The 21,785-nt window shown below is 39.4% G+C and overlaps 1 protein-coding gene across 2 annotated transcripts in view; it reads left to right on the top strand.

Moving 5' to 3' along the window:
- The window catches only part of PEX7 (peroxisomal biogenesis factor 7), a 280,910-nt gene that overhangs the window by 216,160 nt on the left and 42,965 nt on the right, over positions 1–21,785 (top strand). For both annotated transcript variants that reach the window (XM_077289287.1, XM_077289286.1), the window contains one exon: positions 16,876–16,975. In XM_077289287.1, the coding sequence (XP_077145402.1) occupies positions 16,876–16,975 (100 nt within the window). The remainder of the gene's footprint in view (positions 1–16,875; positions 16,976–21,785) is intronic.

Here is a 21,785-nt window from a genome sequence, read left to right as displayed (position 1 = left end):
AGATAAGCAAATACGTAGTTATCACAGTTGATATCATGAGAGGAGCAACCGTCATGGAGGAGTTTTTATCTTCTTTATTTTTTATTTTTCAATTTAATCTGTGTGGCAACGAACTGAAGAATAGATGATATATATTATGTATGTCCATTGTATATACATCCTTTAAAATTATTTTTGTTATTGTCATTATTCATTCCCCATGTATTTTCTAGAGTTGGAAGCATTTGTCAATGCAAGAGGTAATTTAATTTAGATCTTATACACTGGATTGTTCTTGTAATGAGCATTTGTGGACTCAGCATAAACATTTAAAGTAGAAATTTGCTGACCGTATTTCATAACAGACAAAGAGATGTAGATAAACTTGATGTACGCTTACAACAGAAAATTAGGCTACTGTTCTAGGACAGCAAAAATAATTTGAAAGGATGTATATACACTTCTCAACATTGAGATTGCAATGCCAAGAAAGAAAACTGATTTTTTCAAAACTCAATTTATTCAGCATTGAGTTTGATCTCCACGCACTTAAACACCTTGGTATGCTGCCAATGAAATTAATAAGGGTTGTCTTGAGAAATATTCTGCCATGCTGAATTCATTTGGGCACGCAAATCATCAAGATCCACTGTTGGCAGCTTCCTTTGCAATCATTTAAGGACTGTATGGTTGCACACCCACCTATTAATATGCAGTGGATGTAAGAATATCTACATACCCCTGTTAAAATGCTAGGTTTTTGTCATGTAAAAACAATCATACCAAGAAGAATAATTCAGCACTTTTTTCTATTTGACCCATAATCTGTACAAATCTTTTGAGAGACAAGCTGAATTCATTTTGAGAGGGAAAATAAAAGTATAATAATGTGGTTACAAAAGTGTGAACACCCTTCCTAAAATTGAGAATGTGGTTGTGTTCAGAATTAGCCATTCACATTTAAACTCATGTTAAATAGTAGTCAGTACACAGCGGCCATCATTTAAAATGATTCTGATTAACCCCATATAAAGTTTAGCTGTTCTAATAGGATTTTCCTGACATTTTCTTAAGGTACCGTCACATTAAGCGACGCTGCAGCGATAGCGACAACGATGCCGATCGCTGCAGCGTCGCTGTTTGATCGCTGGAGAGCTGTCACACAGACCGCTCTCCAGCGATCAACGATGCCGAGGTCCCCGGGTAACCAGGGTAAACATCGGGTTACTAAGCGCAGGGCCGCGCTTAGTAACCCGATGTTTACCCTGGTTACCAGCGTAAAAGTAAAAAAAACAAACAGTACATACTCACCCAGCGTCATACCACCCCCAGCTTCTGCTTCCTGACACTGACTGAGCTCCGGCCCTAACAGCACAGCGGCTTTCACTTTCACTTTAGGGCCGGCGCTCAGTCAGTGTCAGGAAGCAGACGCTGGGGGTGGTATGACGCTGGGTGAGTATGTACTGTTTGTTTTTTTTACTTTTACGCTGGTAACCAGGGTAAACATCGGGTTACTAAGCGCGGCCCTGCGCTTGGTAACCCGATGTTTACCCTGGTTACCAGTGTAAAACATCGCTGGTATCGTTGCTTTTGGTGTCAAACACAACGATACACGGCGATCGGACGACCAAATAAAGTTCTGGACTTTATTCAGCGACCAGCGACATCACAGCAGGATCCTGATCGCTGCTGCGTGTCAAACTAAACGATATCGCTAGCCAGGACGCTGCAACGTCACGGATCGCTAGCGATATCGTTTAGTGTGACGGTACCTTTAGCTGCATTTTACAGCAAAAGCCAAAGTCTATAAGCAGATTACAACACAACAAAAGGATCTCTTTGAAAGTTATCAGTCAAGAGAAGGGTGCAAACATTTTTTCAAGGCTTGGAACACTGTGAAGACGGTCATCAAGAAGTGGCTTAAATTAAGCACAACAGTGACAATACCTAGAACTGGACATCCCTCAAAAATTGATAAAAAGACAAGATGGAAATTGGACCGGTAGGCTGCCAAGAGGCTCACTGCAATCATAAAGAAGCTGCAGAAATTTTTGTCAAGTTCTGATTGTGCCCTTCATGTGACAACAATCTCCCATATTCTTCATACATCTGGCCTTTGAGGTAGAGTGGCAAGATGAAAGACTTTTCTTAGAAACAAAAACACAAAAGCTACAGTGGGGGAAATAAGTATTTGGTCCCTTGCTGATTTTGTGAGTTTGCCCACTGAAAAAGACATGAACAATCTATAATTTTAAGGGTAGGTTAATTTTAACATTGAGAGAATATCAAAAATAAAATCCAGAAAATCTCATTGTATAAATTATATAAATTTATTTGCATTTTGCACTGAGAAATAAGTATTTGATCCCCTACCAACCATTAAGAGTTCTGGCTCTTACAGACCAGTTAGACGCTCCTAATCAACTCGTTACCTGCATTAAAGACAGCTGTCTTACATAGTCACCTTTATAAAAGACTCCTGTCCACAGACTCAATTAATCAGTCACACTTTAACCTCTGCAACATGGGCAAGACCAAAGAGCTTTATAAGGATGTCAGGGACAAGATCATAGACCTGCACAAAGCTGGAATGGTCTACAAAACCATAAGTAAGACGCTGGGTGAGAAGGAGCCAACTGTTGGTGCAATAGTAAGAAAATGGAAGAAATATAAAATGACTGTCAATCTCACCTCATGGGGTATCCTTGATCATCCTAAAACGACATAGATTGGAACTTGTCCTTGATCTCAAGGCTGCTGGGACCACAGTCACCAAGAAAACCATTGGTAACACATTACGCAGTAAAGGTTTTAAATCCTGCAGTGCCCGCAAGGTCTCCCTGCTCAAGAAGGCACATGTGCAGGCCCGTCTGAAGTTTGCCAATGAACACCTGAATAATTCTGTGAGGGATTGTGAGAAGGTGCTGTGGTCAGATGAGAAAAAATTTTGTTGTTTTGCATCAACTCACCATGTTTGAAGGAAGAGAAATGCTGCATATGAACGAAAGAACACCATCCCCACTGTCAAGCATGGAGGTGAAAACATTATGTTTTGGGGGTGTTTCTCTGCTTGGGGGCAGAGGATTACTTCACCGCATCAATGGGAGAATGGATGGAGCCATGTATCATGAAATCCTGAGTGACAACCTCCATCCCTCCACCAGGACATTAAAAATGGGTCATGGCTGGGTCTTCCAGCAAGGTAATGGCCCAAAACATACAGCCAAAGCAACAAAGGAGTGGCTCAGAAAGAAGCATATTAAGGCCTAGCCAGTCTCCAGACCTTAATCCCCTAGAAAACTTATGGAGGGAGTTGAAGCTCTAGGTTGCAAAGCAGCAGCCTCAAAATGTTAATGATTTAGAGATGATCTACAAAGAGGAGTGGACCAAAATTCCTCCTGACATGTGCGCAAACCTCATCATCAACTACAAAAATGTCTGACTGCTGTGCTTGCCAACAAGGGTTTTGCCACCAAGTATTAAGTCTTGTTTGCCAGAGTGATAAAATACTTATTTCTCACTGCAAATGCAAATCTAATATATAAAGCTGAATGTGTGTATGTGTGTATGTCCGGGATTGGCATCTGAACCGTCGCAGCTACAGCCACAAAATTTTGCACAGTCACACGTCTGGACCCTGAGAGCGTCATAGGCTATGTTGTGAGGTGAAATTTTAACCCCGCGCTTTCCAATTCACCAAACAATTTTGCCCCTATCTACATAATGGGGAAAAATGAAAGGAAAAGTGTTGGAGGCAAATTAACAGCTGCCAGATGTGAACAAGGGGGACTTAAAGAATGAGAGCGATGGCGCCAAAGAGTATATACTGTACAGTTGCTAAGGTGGGGCCCCAACATGGGATAATCACCACACCACCACGGGGATATGAACACACACACAAAATGTGCCACACACTACCACGTGCTCGAACACATATACCACCCTCAGCGCACATTTCACCACACATACACCAACCTCGCCACATAAAAGTCGAAACACAAAAGTCGCCGCTCAAAACTCGCCACGCGCAAAACTCTCCACATGCAAAACTCGCCACACGCAAAACTTGCACACGCGGAAAAATTGCCACATGCACAAAAGTTGCAACACATGCAAAAGTTGCCTCACACAAAACTTGCACATACTCAAAAGGCACCACACATAAAACTCGCCACGCGCAAAACTCGCCATGCGCAAAACTTGCTGCACACAACTTGCTACACTAACCTGTCACATGCAACTCGACACACAAAAAGTTGCTACACGCATGTCGCCACACAAAACTCATCTCACAAAAGTCACTATATGAATGTCGCCACACGCAACTCAACACACACAACTTGACACACGAAACTCGCCCTAAAACACACACAAGTCTGGTATTATCCTTCAAAAATAAAAATCTGATTAATAAGCAGACAAACTACAAGAGCAGCAAATGTACCATATAGGAATCCGGCAGCTGTCAGTCACATGACCAGTCTATTATGTGTATGTGTGAGCTAATATATACTGCCAGGGGGTGGGCTTACTGTTGGCTGGGGATTTATCAGGCTGCCAATTTAGCTTACAAATACTGAGGTAAAAATACTGACCAAATAACGTGTGAACTAGGTCTAATACAGGAGGAGATGACACAGATATATACTATATACAGGAGGAGATGACACACAGGTATATACTATATACAGGAGAGATGACACACAGGTATATACTATATACAGGAGGAGATGACACACAGATATATACTATATACAGGAGAGATGACACACAGGTATATACTATATAGAGGAGGAGATGACATACAGGTACATACTACATACAGGAGGAGATGACATACAGGTATATACTATATACAGGAGGAGATGACACACAGGTATATACTATATACAGGAGCAGATTACCTACAGGTATATAGTATATACAGGAGGAGATGACATACAGGTATATGCTATGTATAGGAGGAGATGACATACAGGTATATACTATATACAGGAGGAGATGACACAGATATATACTATATATAGGTGAGATGACACACAGGTATATACTATATACAGGAGGAGATTACATACAGGTATATACTATATATGGGAGGAGATGACATACAGGTATATACTATATACAGGGGAGATGACATACAGCAGGTATATACTATATACAGGGGAGATGACATACAGGTATATACTATATACAGGAGATGACATACAGGTGTATACTATATATAAGGGAAATGACAAACATGTATATACTGAGGTGAAAATGAGAGGTGTGAGGTGAAAATGAAAAGGTGTGAGTGCAAAATGAGAGGAGTGAGGGAAAATAGTGGAGTGATCGGAAAATGACAGATGTGAGGTCGAAATGACAAGTGTTAGGGGGGAATGAGAGGAGTAAGGGGGGAATGAGAGGAGTGAGGGGGAAAATAAGAGGAGTGAGGGGGAAAATGAGAGGTGTGAGGGAGAAAATGAGAGATGTGAGGGGGAAAATGAAAGATGTGATGGGGAAAATGAGAGGCGTGATGGGAAAATAAGAGAAGTGAGGTGCTATAACTAACCACAGATATTTACTATGCCCAGGCAACGCCGGGCTCTTCAGCTAGTACATTTATATAATGAATACAATGTGATTTTCTGGATTTTATTTTTGATATTCTATCTCTCAAGGTTAAAATTAACTTACCCTTAAAATTATAGACTGTTCATGTCTTTGTCAGTGGGCACACTTACAAAATCAGCAAGGGATCAAATACTTATTTCTATCACTGTATTTTTTGCCAAAACCTAGATCTAATCTCTAAAAAGCATGTAGAAAAATATGTTCTAGTCTGATGATACAAAGTTTGAACTTATTGGCCATGATTTTAAATGGTTTGTTTGGTGCAAAGTCAACATTATTCATCACCAAAAGAACACTGTACCCAAAGTGAAGTATGGTGGTGGCAGCTTTATGCTTTGGGGCTGTTTTTCAGGAGCTTTAGTTAAGATTGAGGGAATTATGAACAGTTGCAAGTACTAGTCAATTTTGCAACAAAACCTTTAGGCCTCTTCTAAAAAGCAGAATACAAAGAGCATTTTCACCTTTTAGCATGACAACGCTACTTAGCATACCTCCAAATCAACAAAAGAATGGCTTCACCAGAAGAAAATTAGAAGAAAAGTAGTGAAAATATGTGGGTTGTCCTGAAGAGGGCGCTGTGGACTGGAAATGCCCTCGCAATATCACAAATTTGAGCATTACTGCAAAGAAGAGTGGGCAGAGATTGCCAATTCTAGATGTGCTATGTTGATTGACTCCTACGCAAAAAGACTGAATGCTGTCATAATTTCAAAGGGTTGTTCAACAAAGTATTAGTTTAAAGGTGTGCATGTTTATACAACCAAATTAATTCAGTTATATTTTTTTATTTTTCCACCCGAGAAAATTTCAGGTTACTTTTCAAATGAATTCTATAGATTATGGGTACCCTCAATCTTCTTTACAGTGATGCTCTACAGGGTTAAGCTCTAGATACTTTGAAGGCCATGGAAGAAAGAAAAACTCATTGTCATGTTCCAAGAACCAATTGATGAGTGTTTTGCTCTTGTGGTATATGGCTTTGTTGTGTTGTAAGTGTCCTCTTTTCCATTGTGTAGTGCCATGAAATTATGAACATAGTCAAATCTGGATTCAACTGACTGGGAAATGTTTTTCCCCTGCGCAGTGAATTAATTTGTATGCTCATTTACCTACTTAAATCTTGCATTTCTGTTTTCCTTAGTAATGACACTTACAGCTAAGGAATGGTGAGTTGCACCTTCTGGCATATAAATCTTAGCACCAGCATTCTATTCTGCTGAAGTTTACTTGAGTAAACAGAAGGATTCTTGACATTTTCCTCTGACTTCTTTGGTTAACAAACTGTTAAGGTTCCCCATCAGTGGATGTTTTTCCTCTATAACAGTATATTCAGTATATGAATACCATGCACAAGACATCCCCACAAGGTTGACAGACTATGAAACACTGGCCCTAGCTTGTCTAGCAGTGAAGACCATCACAAGTGCAAAGTCACTCCGATTCCTTCATTTACCTATTCTGATATTGAGTTACATCAAAACTAATCCGTAGTAAACTTGCTCATTTCATTTTATGCTGGACTCCATGGCTACCTATATAATTTCTATACAGGGATGCTCCGATTGTGAAAGGGCAAGCGTGTCTAATAAAGTGATCATTCAATGTGTATGACAAATAACACTGTTTAAACTATATAGTTGGCTAAGGATTTCAAATTTCATTGAAGGGAAACCCATCTATTGCATTTTTATAGAACACCTGTCAAGATGAGATCAAATTGTATTCAAGAAATTATTTTTCTGTAGAAAAATGTTTCTGCTGTATTCTGAGAATCATAAGTGTCCATTCACATCCGTCAATAGACACATTATACTGGTAACACAAAAATTGGCAATTGATTGCTTGCCATTAGAAATGGGTGCAGAATAAATATGGTTCTAACAGTTCCCTTAGAAAAGCTCTTGGTGTCAGGCATCGCTATGTATCTGTACATAAATATACACACGTTTGTATAATGTACGATTTACAATGCTGTCCTTTAGCGTTTTGATTTATCAGGTCTTTATTTTGTCCATGGATGCCCATTTGTCCATGATGTCAGCTCTGCACTATATGCTCAGTTGCAGGTTATTTTTGCTTATATTTATTACTTTTCCTCCTGAAACATATGGTTACATGACACAAACATTTTTGGGCCCAATGTCAATCGGAAATATTTCATTTCCATCTAAACATCTAAAAAGAGCAATAAGATCAGTTTTTTGTGTAAATAGCATAATTAAATCTCTTTATTATTGTGCAGCGCTTCTGTTCTTCCTTTTGTTGCGATTGTGCTCTCTCAACTACCAGGATCAATTATGGAAAATAAATAGATCATATATGTTACTATTGTTACAATAAAACTCGCGCCTGCATCACAGCGCTACATTTCAGTCTATGACATTGATCCGCCCCGCTATATTCAGGTATCTTGTGTCATAGCTGCCCTGAATAACTACTTGATTCAACATCAACAGTGTTCATGTGAACATGAGAGAGTTGGGCCAGTTAATAAGCTGATAGTTTGTTTAGCTGGGATACCGTTGTAAAGTAGTTTCTCGTTGGAGCAAGGTAAGCTTTTCTTTCTTCAACGCTACATACTGCTGAAAACATAGAGTTAAAGGGAGCCTGTCATCCCAAAACTGCAAATACAGCTACTTAAAAATTTATATAGGAGACTTATCACTATAAAAATCATACTAGTAGCATATACTTTAGTGGTATAGTTGGAGAAAAATTAATTTTTAATTCATATACAAATGAGAGCACTCCGATGCACCCTTGGCATAGCTCTCTGATATGCATATCTAGTGCTGCCACTGAGGCTGACTAACTGTGCATGCTTTCTCATAGCGAGCCTTCCATAAACCCTGTTGTTCACTGATGCTGGAGGAGTCTATCAGTATCGGGACCCTCACAGCGTCTGGTGTGGCTATGGTCTGTGGCTGCCGCTTGCTGCACCCAGAACTGTAGCGAGCGGCTTCAGAGAGGAGCTGGAGATCAGAGCATGTCCGCACGTACACTGGCACTGTGAGTGTGCGGAGCTTCTCCAGTGTCAGTGCATTATTGCAAGAACAGAGTTTTTCATATAGGAAGCACCCAAAAAGTAAGCGCTGTTAATCTAGCTCTGGGACAGTGCGGAGGGCGTAACGGTGCACCAAGCACCTTCTGTTACAGATGGATTAAATATAAATTTTTCTGCAACTGCACCACTACAATATATATTACTGGTGTGAATTTTATAGGGGCTACATCCCCTATATCAATGTTTAAATAGTTGAATTTACAGTTCCCGTTAACCAATCAGGATATGTACAATAAAATATTTTCCTGCTGAATAATAGAATATGTTTATGAGAATCCTGGTCTAAACTATGAAGTTTCCAGAATAGAAATATATATATATATATATATTTTTATAATATCATTAATGCAGTTTTTTCTCTCTTGGCTTCCATTGTTCACATATTAACGTATCGTTTTTCCATCCCCCTCTTTTCACACTTGCTTGCTTGCTGTTGTAGCTCATGGTTCTTTCCTCTGTACTGGCTCTAGGACTAGAACTCTGAGTAAATGACACGTTCTTTGTAATAAATCAATCCTTGACACTGCCTGAGCATGTTCAGTGTCACGTCCTCATGCTTCGTCATGGTGTGTTTGGTGCCATACTACCGTACACGCTTACCCTGCATTTATCTTGTTCTGGCAGTAGTAACACACTTGTTACGTCATTCCGGGTAAGTCGCTGCATAATTCTTAATTATTTATTTTTCGTAATTTAGTTTGTGTCACTCTCCTGTATCATGGTTTATATCGTTGGCCTGAAGCCATTCATGATGAATTTCCGATGGTTGTGGATCATGTTCTAGGGTCATATTGCGTGTCACAGTGAAGCTGTTAGTAAATGGTTTTTCTATTGCTGGCGGAGACTGAAGCAAGCTGTTCCTTTTCCAGCGGCTAGATCTAATATGTAGATTGTGTCACATTTACTGGGGAGGAGATACTGGGATTGAGCCACCTGTAGGTGCAGCAAATAGGATAGCAACTAATCATGAGAACGGAGGCTCAACGATTTCCAGAGAATAATACTTTCTCAGAATTTGGCTTGCGTTAGCAAGATATTAAAGTAAATATTTCTGATGACAATGCACGTCTGTGTTCATTTACATCATTAGGAATATGGACTCACTAAGCAAATGTTGCCCTATGACTTGTCTGTTTGCTCAGCCTGGATTGATCCTTATGTTCTCACTGCAGGGAGTGTAAGAGACGCATGTAGTTTGTTTTCTCTGGTAAAGACAGTAGAAATCTAAGCTTTACTTTACAGTGGTATAAATTGTAATAATGCACAGTACTATATTTTCCAATATTAACTTTTATGCAAATGATGAAGCTCGAAGAATAAAAAAGAACAGAAATGGAGAAGTAATTTTGTATCATCACACCTGGCCCATTCACTGCATCATTTCTTTTGTAGGGTCAGTTGGCTCATTTCTAGAGCATTTATTTAAGGCAACAGACTATTCATACAAATCTTCTGGCATATAATTAATTGTAATCAAAAGATTGTAAATCATTGGACTGTGGTACCTGTGAGTTGCTTGGAAACCTTCTGTGTGTGTCAGACGAGCAACAAAATGCCGGAACAAGTATTCAACACTGATAGCTAGGTGCCCAATACAACTGACATTGTGAAAAGAAAAAGATCTACTTGACAAAATATAGCCCATGTGTTTGCACTCCCAGTTTAGAGGGAGTATCTGGGACTTTACAAAAAAATGTATCAAAGCACTAACAGGAAGGTAATTGCAGCTTACCTGCCTGTTGTACACGGCGGCGGTCTCCCCCGACACAGATCAGTCACAGATCGCTCCTGCCGGGGATTCTGCTTCTCTGCTGACGTGACTGGGCAGGACTTCCGAGGTCATTCTTGCTGATGGACAGCTCCCCCAATTAGGCAGCAGGGATCTGGCTGTCAATCAGAAAGACCTCGGAAGTCCCGTCCCATCAGCAAAGCGGACCGGAAAAAAAGTTGCGTCAGCCGAGGCTTCCAAATCCCTGGTAGGAGCAGTCTGTGATGGGGGAAAACGGCATCAGGCAGGCAAGTATGCAATACATGTGTGGGTTTTTTCTTTAAATAGTCAACCATAATTAGTCAATTGGTGATGTATGTAACTTTATGGTATAGAGTTGCATACAGTGGTGTTTTAACATTTCTGACACCTTCCGAATTTAAAATATTTCTGCATACATTTGACCTAAAGCTACATCAAATTTTTACACAAAGCCTAAAAGTAGATAAAGATAACCAAATCAAATAAATGAGTCAAAAATATTAGACGTTGTCATTTTTTAAATGATCCAATATCACGTGTGTGAGTGGTAAAGTTAAGTGAACCTTTGCCATAATTTTTTTTATTTTTCCATCCACATAGCTGTATGATGGCTTGTTTTTTACTGGGTGACTTGTAGTTTTGAATGACGCCATTCATATTGCCGAAAAACTGAAAAAATAGCTTGTGGTGAAATTGGGGGAAATATTCATTTCTGCCAAGGTTTTTTGTGTTTTGTTTTTATGGCTTACATTTGGTGGTAAAAGTTACTATGAATCATGATTCTCCAAGTCAGTACAATCATGGCAATACCAAACTTGTGTAGATTTTTTGTTTAAGTGGAGAATAACATTCAGAAGTTGTTTTTTTTTTGTTTTGTTTTTTAAACATAAAAAAAAAAAAAAAAAATGAGAGTTTGTGTTGCTATATTCCAAGAAGTATCGTTTCTCCTTGCGGAGAGTGCCATATTAAGCATGTCGAGGTCAGGAGAGTTAAAGCCGTTAAAGAGTCGACATTGACTGTTAGGATTGCTACTTCCTATAGGTGGCACTAGAGTTCTAGTCCTCTTCCTCTCTGAAGAGACAATTTGCATATTTCCCAGAGGCGCATTGCGGCTTTAAGTCTCCTCACCTCGACATGCTTATCATGTCACTCTCCGCAAGAAAACGATCAGGTTAATCCTTTTTTTTTATTGATAGATCGGGCAATTCTGAAAGCGGCGATACCAAATATGTGTATATTTGATTTTTTTTTTATTGTTTTATTTTGAATGGGGCGAAAGGCGAGTGATTTAAACCTTTATATATATATATTTTTTTTTTTTTTCATATTTTTTAAAACATTTTTTTTACTTTTGCCATGCTTCAATAACCTCCATGGGAGGCTCGAAGCTGGCATAGCCTGATCGGCTCTGCTACATAGGAGCGATGCTCAGATCGCTCCTATGTAGTAGAATTGCTGCTTTGCTATGAGCGACGACCACATGGTGGCGCTCACAGCAATCCGGCATCAACAACCATAGAGGTCTTCAATAGACCCCTATGATTGGTTAAAAAAGTAACCATTACTAACTGCCACATTTTTTGTTCTTGATTTCTTTTAGTGTCTCTTAAAGCCAGAAAGTTGCCATTTGAAATGACTTTAATTTTGTGCCATGTCTGTGATCTGCTTTTTTTCCACAAAATTAAACAACTGAATGAACATCCTCCAAGGCCGGTGATTCCATAATTTTTGCCAGGGGTTGTAGAAGCGATGCTCAGATCGCCCCTATGTAGCAGAATTACTGCATTGCTATGAGCGCCGTCCACAGGGTGGCGCTCATAGCAATCCGGCATCAACAACCATAGAGGTCTCAATGAGACCTCTGGTTGTCATGCCGATGCACCGCTGACCCCCGATCACGTGACGGGGGTCAGCCGTGTGCGTATTTCCGGCCCGATGGCCGAAAGCGTGCGTTAAATGTCGCTGTCAAAGTTTGACAGCGGCATTTGACTAGTTAATCGTGATCCGCCCACGCCTATTTCGGGCACATGTCAGCTGTTGAAAACAGCTGACATGTCGCGGCTTTGAGGTGTGTTCAGGGGTTAAATTAAAAACTTTTGAAAACAACATTTTAGTGGTAAAAATGTAATTCTTTCTTCACCACCCAATGGTATAGAATTCTGTGATGCCCAAGTGGTGTTAATATGCTAAGTGCACCCTTAGATTAATTGGAGGGTGTAGTTTGTAAAATGGGGTCACTTAATGAAGGGTTCTACTGTTCATGTACCTCAAGGACTTCACCTATGTGACGTGGCACGCTCAAATCATTGCAGCAAAATCTGAAATCCAACATGGCATTTCTTCCCTTCTGAGCTTTGCACTGTGTCTTAAAAGTAGTTTTTGACCACATATGGGCTATTGGCGTACTCAGGAAACATTTAGTAATAGATTGTACCTTTCATTTTCTCCTATTATCTTCTTTTACAAGTTAAAAACTTGGGGCCATAGCAACATTTTAGTGGAAAAATTGTAATTTTCCATTTACTTAGCCCAATGTTATGCATATCTGTAAATCCCTGAGTGTTTAAAATGCTCACTATACCCCTATACCCCTGTGTTGTTTCCAAAATGGGGGGTCACTTGTGGGGGTTTCTGCTGTTTTGGTATGTCTGGGGATCTTCAAATGTGACACGGCATCCTCAATCTATTCGAGCCAAAATTGCGCTCCAGAATGTAATTGGCACTCCTTCCCCTCTGAGCCCTGTCATGTGCCCAAATAGTATATACACATATGGGGTATCTGTGTGCTGTGGAGAAATTGCGCAACAAATTGTATGGTCCATTTTCTCCTTTTACTCTTGTGAAAATGAAAAATTTGGAGCTAAAGCAACATTTTTGCAAGAAAGATGTTTGTTTGTTTTTTGTTTTTTATCATGACTCAATTTTATTACATTTTGTGAAGCACCTGTGGGTTCCACGGTGCTCACCACACCTCTAGATATGGGGTCACTTGTGGGGGGGAGGTTTCTACTGTTTAGGTACATCATGGGCTTTGCAAACGCGACATGGTATCTACTATCTATTCCAGGGATTTTTGCACTCGAAAAGTCAAATGGTAAACCTTCCCTTCCGAGCTCTGCCATGCACCCAAGCTGTAGTTTTCCACCACATTTAGGGTATCGGCATAGTCAGGAGAAATTGCACAAGAAATTTGCAGATCCAGTTTCTCTTCTTACCCTTGTGAAAATGAAAAATTCCACATTGTTTTAATTCCTGTGAAGCACCTAATGGGTTAATAACCTTCCTGAATGTTGTCTTTGAGGGATGCAGTTTTTAAAATGGTGTCACTTTGGGTATTTTCTGTCCCATAAGCCCCTCAAATTTGCTTCAAATTTGATGTGGTCCCTTAAAAAAATTGGTTTTGTAAAATTTGATGGAAAATCACAAAAATTGCTGAATAATTTTTAACACTTCTACTTTCTTTACAAATAAATTGTTTAAAAAAAATGATGGCCATGTAAAGTAGATACCATAAGATATGTCCTTCCCAAAACCCTGTCTGATGACAAATGCACATCTAGCATTTATTTATATCTATTTATGGAGGCCTGCTGCATCCTGTTAGATGTGCATTTGTTATCAGACAGGGTTTTGGGAAGGCCGTATCTTAGGCCCCTTTCACATGTCAGTGTCTCCAGTACATGTGGTGACAGTTTTCTCACATATCGGAGACACTGACACATGTGGACTCATTCAAATGAATGGGTCTATGCACATGTAAGTGTGTTTTCATGGACCGTATGTCCATGTGCAAAACATGCAGACATGTCTGTTTTCACCCGGACACATGGGCTGCAAAACATGCCACACACGTGCACACAGAGAACAGTGCACACTATCCTCCGTGTGCACGGACAGCCGCCGGGGAAGTAGCGCTACTGTAAGCCGCTGTTCCTCGGTAGCTGGTGCTGAATGCGGCTTTCATCCATTCTCCCCGACTCTGCCGGTGAGCAAGGGAGAATGAATGAATGAAAAACCCGACATGGGGTCCCCCTATGTTTTTAAAGCAACCTGGCAAAACTCACAGGTGCTATTCTCAGGCTGGTAAGGAGCCCCCTCAGCCAAAAAACAGCAGCCCACAGCTGCCTAGAAAAGAGCTTTGCCCTGTTCTTCCCACTTGCCCTGTAGCTGTGGCAAGTGGGGTAATGGGGGGGTTAATCTCACCTCCTATTGTAAGGTGACATTAAGCCCACCTTAGTAATGGAGAGGTGTGAATAAGACACCTCTCCATTACTAATCCTATAGTTGGTAAAGGGAATAAATAAACACCACACAGTAAGAATAAAGTCTTTTAATGAAATCATACACCACACAGTTTGCCATCTTTATTGTTTCTCCTAATCCAAATGATGCCCTCGATCTCCTGTAAAAAAAAATTAAAATAATAAACCAACAATAGACCCATACCTGTCCGTTGTTCAGTCTGTCCCAGGGCGTAATCCATATCTTGGGAATGTACAGTTTACAAACGGGAGCGGTGCTAATGCGACCGCTCTGCTGTAAACTACTGGGGAATGAATGAGAAGTAGCGGGCACAGGCTCAGTAACTAGCAGTAACATCGCTGAGTCTGTGCTTGCTGCCGGCATGAACGCCTGTGACCTCAGGACCGTGGGAGAATGCAAGTGATGAGGTCACTGACAGAACTTGAACTGCTGTGACCTCACTTGCATTCTCCCACGGTCCTGAGGTCACAGGAGTTTATGCCGGCAGCGAGCACAGACTCAGTGATGTCACCGCTTGTTACTGAGCCTGCGCCCGCTACTTCTCATTCATTCATTCTCCCCTGCTCGCCGGCAGAGCAGGGGAGAATGGATGACAGCCGGCTTCAGCACCAGCCGCCAGGGAACAGTGCTTACTGTAGTGCTACTTTCCCGGCATCCGTCTATGTGGTACTGATGCGGCACACTTGTGCCGCACGTAGTACACACACGGACACCGATATCTCCGGTACCGTTTTTTCCGGTTCCGGAAATATCAAGACGTGTGAAACCGGCCTTTTGGTATGTGTTTTTGAGTTTTTCGATGTAAAGTAGACATGTGGTAAATGCTATTTTTTATGTATTTTGTGTGGAATTTGATTTAAGAGCATAGAAATTCAAAGTTTGAAAATTGCTAAGGTATCTATTTTTTGTCAAATTTTAAATATTTCATAAATAAACACAAATCATATCAACCAAAATTTACCACAACCATGAAGGAAAATACAGCGAAAAAACAGTCTCAGAATCACTGGGATATGTTCAAGTGTTCTAGAGTTCTCATAAAGTGACAAAAAAAATAAAAGTTTGAAAATTGCAAACTTTTTCTAAAATTTTGTTCCATTTTAGATCTTTTCAGAAAAAAATACAAATGCTGTCAACTTAAATTTACCGCTAACATGAAGTACAATGTGCCATGAAAAATATATTTCAGAATCACTGAGATATATATATAGAAGCATTCCAGAGTTATTACCAGATAAAGTGTTTGAAGAATTTTTCCTCTTCGGAAAGGTGAAATTGGTTTCAGCAGTAAGCGGTTAGAAAATAAGAGAAGATTAGTACAAATATATATGTCTCAGTGCGGGAATGGACAATGTCTTCTTATTTTTACAATTTATTTTTAATGTTATTACAAAATACAATGTGCTTTTAACGTAGGTTAATTCAGTTTTCTTACTCTGAAGCAATAAAATTGGTGTATATGATGTTCCCTTCTCGGTTGCTGCTTTCCTGCTCTTCCTTGTCTATGGAGCTTCAGAGTTTTTAGACCTTCATACTTTGAAAAGTTTTGCAGTAAGATGCTTTGATCCTCCTTAAAAGATGATTCTTAACATTTAAAGCTTTTGCTAGATGATAACTTGTGCCTGCTGTGTACCCACTGATCCTGAGAGTGGGGTTGCGAAATGCCCTGTCGGAATAGAATGATGATACTGCATGCTCCATTCATTTTCCATGGGACTGCTGCATATTGCCGATTTGGCATTTTAGAGCCCCGTTCTCGAGATAAAAGGAGTTGCGAGTGGTAAGACCCCACCAATCCGCAAGTTATCACCTACTCTTGGATAGACAACTTTCAATGTTGGGGATAACCTTTAAGTTGCAAATATCACATGACGTATCTTTACCTAGAAGGGAGTCTGGTGCTACAGCTCACAGTAAAATCTGCAAGTGTTACATTGTAGTATTGCTGTGGATTTGCTGTCAGTTTCAATGTTTGTCTTTTGAAAATCTTGTGCACATATTTTGCACTATAAATTGCTTTCACTTTAAATGTCAGATTTGCACTGGTAAGTCGCAATAAATCGGCCACATCAAAAGTGGCCTTATAATGAATGCAGACTTTACTAAGTTACCTTCTATATTTTCTTCTTGGTAAATTTTTCTTTTTCCTGAACAAAATGTATTTAAACAGTAAATTTACCTAACACTTGCACTTTCTCGACAGGTTATGGGACTTTTCCAAACCATCACCACTGCTTGAAACTGTGGAGCATCATACAGAGTTTGCTTGTGGCCTTGACTTCAGCATTCTTGTTCCAGGACAGGTATATATATTTATTCCCAAAGCCTCTCTACTAATATGGTGTGTACATCAGTGAGAAATATCTGACAGCGGCATTTAAGTGGTTCATTACTGAGTGTACGGGATCCATTGTAGCACACATCGATCCCCACTTCTCCCTTCGGCAATGCAATTGCAGCATTTCAGGCGGTCATCATGGCAGCTATACGATATATATATATATATATATATATATATATATATATATATATATATATATATATATCTCTATCTGCAACCGCTAAGCTCACTGTCTGTCATGCTGTTGCCATGACTTGTACAAAAAAGAAATAAAAAGGCTCACTACACTGGAAAGTTCATGAATGAATGCCAGTTCCTGCTGGTGAAGCTCAGCTACTGATGGATGATGGATTCTCCTGTTTTTAAATTAATTTCTGATCAGAATAATTTTATGGCTAGAAGCACTGGAATATCCATTTTTATTCTTCGGTTCTGCTGTTGACATGACGTCAACGCTGAAGCTAGTATCGGATACCAGGAGCAACTGTGGAAATTCGATGGTGTACCCAGGGAGTGAGGTTTTTTTTAATAACAAACTGTTCCCGAGTACTGTGATTTTCTAAAAGCGGATAAACCATTTTGAGACCGATATATAACAATAAGGCTCAGTTAGCTGGAGCATACAGCTCATGCATCCATCTCCCTAGGCTGTCGGAAGCACTTTGTATTAATGTTTTGTGAGCTTGCACCTTGTAGACCAAACCAGTAAATGGAACAGTGAATTAGTACTGGTGATATTGGAATGAGAACTATCGTTATGGCTATATGGACTGGCATAATTTCCTTGAACGTCACTTGTATTAAGTATTATTTCTTAGCTCATTGACCGTAACTCTTCACATGCTTTACTAAACAATAACCTCTTGCAGTCAGAAACCACAATGAAAGATGAATGGGTTTAAATGAGGTAGAAATTAGCAATGCTGAAGGAACTTACATCACAGTGTTGTGCTTTCATTGGGGAATGCAGACTATTTTTTTCACAGCTTGAAATTCTGTATCTGCATGTATTTTTATTGTCAAAAACAGTTATTCACTCACTTACCACACAGCTTGGCCATCAACCCACGTAGCCAGGACCTGTGGGCAAGATATTCTGAATGTAGACTGTTTACTAAGTTCTGAACAATGCAATTTTACGCAAGATTGCCTCCTTCCCCCTATAAGCTTCCTTGGTCTTAATAATCGGTACAGTATTTCAGAATTTTTTTTTGCATGCACTTGTTCAAACTGCTAGAGCTTTAGGTTTTTTTTCAGTAGTTTTAGTTTAAAGTGATTTTTTAACTTTTTTTTTCATGACAAGTTTGGCTTTACTATCTTACTAATTTTAGCCAATTAACAGATACTTTTTTCAGAAGTTTTTAATTAAATACAATTTTATTTCTTTCAAATTTGGTTTAGATATACAGTATATGAGAAATACTAAGCACATTTTAGAATTCTGCGGTTTTATGTATCAGGAAAGAATAAAAAAACACATTTTTAGAAGATCTTAAATTGAGGTACATACAACCTAAAATGAATGACACATGGCCCATTGCATAATAATTACTTAACAAAAACTATACCAAAATGCAGAAGAAGTGTGTGAAAAAGTAAGTACATGTTTACTGTTTCCATAAGTTGTAGGTAGCAGAAAGATGCAGCTAATCAATGAGCACAATATGATGTGATATAATTTAGAGTAATCATGGAATAAATAACACCACCATGTATATAGTTATCAAGGAGACAAAATGCAGCAATAAGTACATGAAAACAATGCGCTCTGAAATCCTGGCAGCTGCCCTCCACCCACACTCATTTTGTGTTGCAGCTTTCCATATAAAACTGAAACTCTTTGCTCCTTATATTAAATTACAGTACATGCATGCTCATGTCACTTGCACCTCAAAAGCGCCTTCAGAATCCACCCCTTTCTTACTTTGGAAACATCCTAATTACAGCAGTCGGGCATATTTGTTCCATCGCTACACTGATGTCTCTACCCTGTACCAATTTACTGCTCTGGGTGACCATTCACTTTAAAAAACTATATTAACGCATCATGTTCTCTAACAAAGCTTTCCATTGTTTCACCTTCCTTCATGTTGTTCAGTTTACCTGTCCTCTCTGCTCTGCTACTTATCTAAGATTAACATAACTGTAATCAAAGCACCCCAATATTTTCCCCACAACTTTTCTTGTGCTGTTCCAGACTTTGGAATGTGATTACGTAGCCTTCAAACTTATTCCTAACATCCAAAGCTTTAAAGGGGTTGTCCAGTACTAGGACAACCACTTCTTGATCAAAATGTTTGGCCACCATAAAATAATAAAGCCTATACTCGCCTTTTGTGCTGGCGCTGTTCCCGTGGTGTTGGCACTCGCTCTCCCCGGGGGTCTTGTGACGCCGGCGCCCAATCAGCACTGGCGTCTTTTTCTCTGCCTTAGGAAGTTTTGAACATGGAGAGGAAGTCCGGTCTGCAGCTAATCTGACTTCCTCTTCATGCTGAAAACTAGAGATGAGCGAATATTGTCGTCTCCCTCCTTATTAGGCAAGCTATAGCGCTTACCGAAGAAGCTGCCGCGGGATCCCGGCTAACCCTGTTTGTTGGGCTCCCCATGCATTGTTGTGACTGTCACACAGCCGCGCCACATGCAGCTGCGGTGCTGGACAGCTGATTCAGGAGCGCTCCAGTTAGCCTGCTTCTTTGGTAAGCGCTGTAGCTTGCCGAATAAAGAGGGAGCTGACTATATTTGCTCATCTCTACTCAAAACGTTTGAAGGTGAGGACAGTGACGCCAGTGCTGATTGGGCGCTGGCGTCATGTGTCACAACACCGCACGACAACCCCGGGATATGGAGGTGCCGGTACCATGTGAACGCCGTCGGCACGGGAGGTGAGTTTAAGCTTTATTATGTTAGCGGGGCCAAGCAATCAGTATGAGAAGAAGTTGTACAAGTAAGGGACAACTTTACGTTTACACTAAAAAATGTATATGTATCATGTTAGGCAAGACTAATACAAGACATACATTTACTATTATTCCTTAGAACCCCTATACCTTTATTCAATAGTAACTTCAACATTTCTTGCTCCCTTGAAATCTGTGCACAGAGAATTTGGCTGTATATGGATTACTCTATTATTTCTAAATGATGGCTGGACCAGTGTGGAAAATATGTACTTTTATTTTTTGGTAACCCGTGTCTTCACATAGATTATAAGCTCCTAAAACTAGACTGACCCTCCTCGTGTGTAAATTATCATTTTGTTTCTTACTCTGTTAGATTTTCTTTATACATGGTTCCTTTAAAATATAAAGCGATGCAGAACATGTTGGTGCATTTGGAAGATAGAATAATGATGACACCAATTTGTGGTCATAAGATTCAGTTTAAAGTTGAAAACATTTAATACCATGATGTGATTAAATATTAAATGCAATGAGAAATGTGCTCTTTTTACCTCCAAGTAAAAAGTGTCCAGTTAACCAGCAGATTGATAGCGTATATGTATCTCATGCATTTATTGTATGTATACATTCAATGATCTATTGCACAATTACGTTGAATGAGTCAGTAAAATCCAAGCAAGTGCGCCGAATAGATTAATTTAATCTGACATTTGTTTGTGACTGGAGCTCCATGATTCACACATACTCAATATTATGCCAACATTTTTTTATCATGCAAATTCATATATTTTAGTCAGCGTATGTGTGGATTATGTATTGAGAGGCAGTGTCTGAATCGAAAAGTGCTGAAAGTGTTTAAATGCTTCCCATTTTTTGTGAATGTGGACTTTAAAATGAGTACTAGTCTATATAAATCAAATTTGGTGGGAACAATTGAAGCTTTCTGGCCACATTCATTCTCAGTCACCCATCACTCATTCTGCAAAGCATTCTCTTGACAAAGTAAAACATATACATAGGTGAATGCATCACTCCATTAATATGAAAATTCAGGAGATGAAGCGTCTTTCATTCTTATCACATTGAATTTGTACTACAGACTGAACTGGAACATTTTCTTCGTTCAAAAACTTGGTCGTTTTCATAAAAGCAAGCTAATGTATACATATATGTAGGTAGAAAAATGTGCTCTCGACTTTTGATATCTTTACAGAATTTTGTTCCCTTTTCATAAATTATTATTGAAATGTCAGACAACTAACTTACTGGTTTTAACAGCGAAAAATTTCTTTTATTCCATGCTTAAGGAGGCAGAACTTGCTAGACCACATATTAGAAAAGTTCTTTTAAATCGGAAAGTATAGCAATAATCCTATCTCTTGTTGTCCACCTATTAAGATAACTTGCATATCTCTAAAATGTGTACATAAAGTAATAACATGCAATTATTTACATCTAGATAATATAGAAAATACAAATTGTGTGTAAAAAAATTTATATTCATATATGTTTCTGAGAACAAGTGCAATAATCACACCGTCATTTAATGATTAGCATTCATTCTAATCAGTATCACTAAATTTACCTCTTTGCACATATGGACGTACACTACCGTTCAAAAGTTTAGGGTCACCCAGACAATTTTGTGTTTTCCATGAAAACTCATACTTTTAATCAAATAAGTTGCCAAATGAATTGAAAATCTAGTCCAGACATTGACAAGGTTCGAAAAAAAGATTTTTATTTGAAATAATAATTTTCTCATTCAAACTTTGCTTTCGTCAAAGAATGCTCCCTTTGCAGCAATTACAGCATTGCAGACCTTTGGCATTCTAGCAGTTAATTTGCTGAGGTAATCTGGAGAAATTTCAC

This window comes from Ranitomeya variabilis, chromosome 2 (genome assembly GCF_051348905.1).
Source record: "Ranitomeya variabilis isolate aRanVar5 chromosome 2, aRanVar5.hap1, whole genome shotgun sequence".
NCBI lineage: Eukaryota > Metazoa > Chordata > Amphibia > Anura > Dendrobatidae > Ranitomeya > Ranitomeya variabilis.
This window is presented reverse-complemented; position numbering and strand designations above follow the sequence as displayed.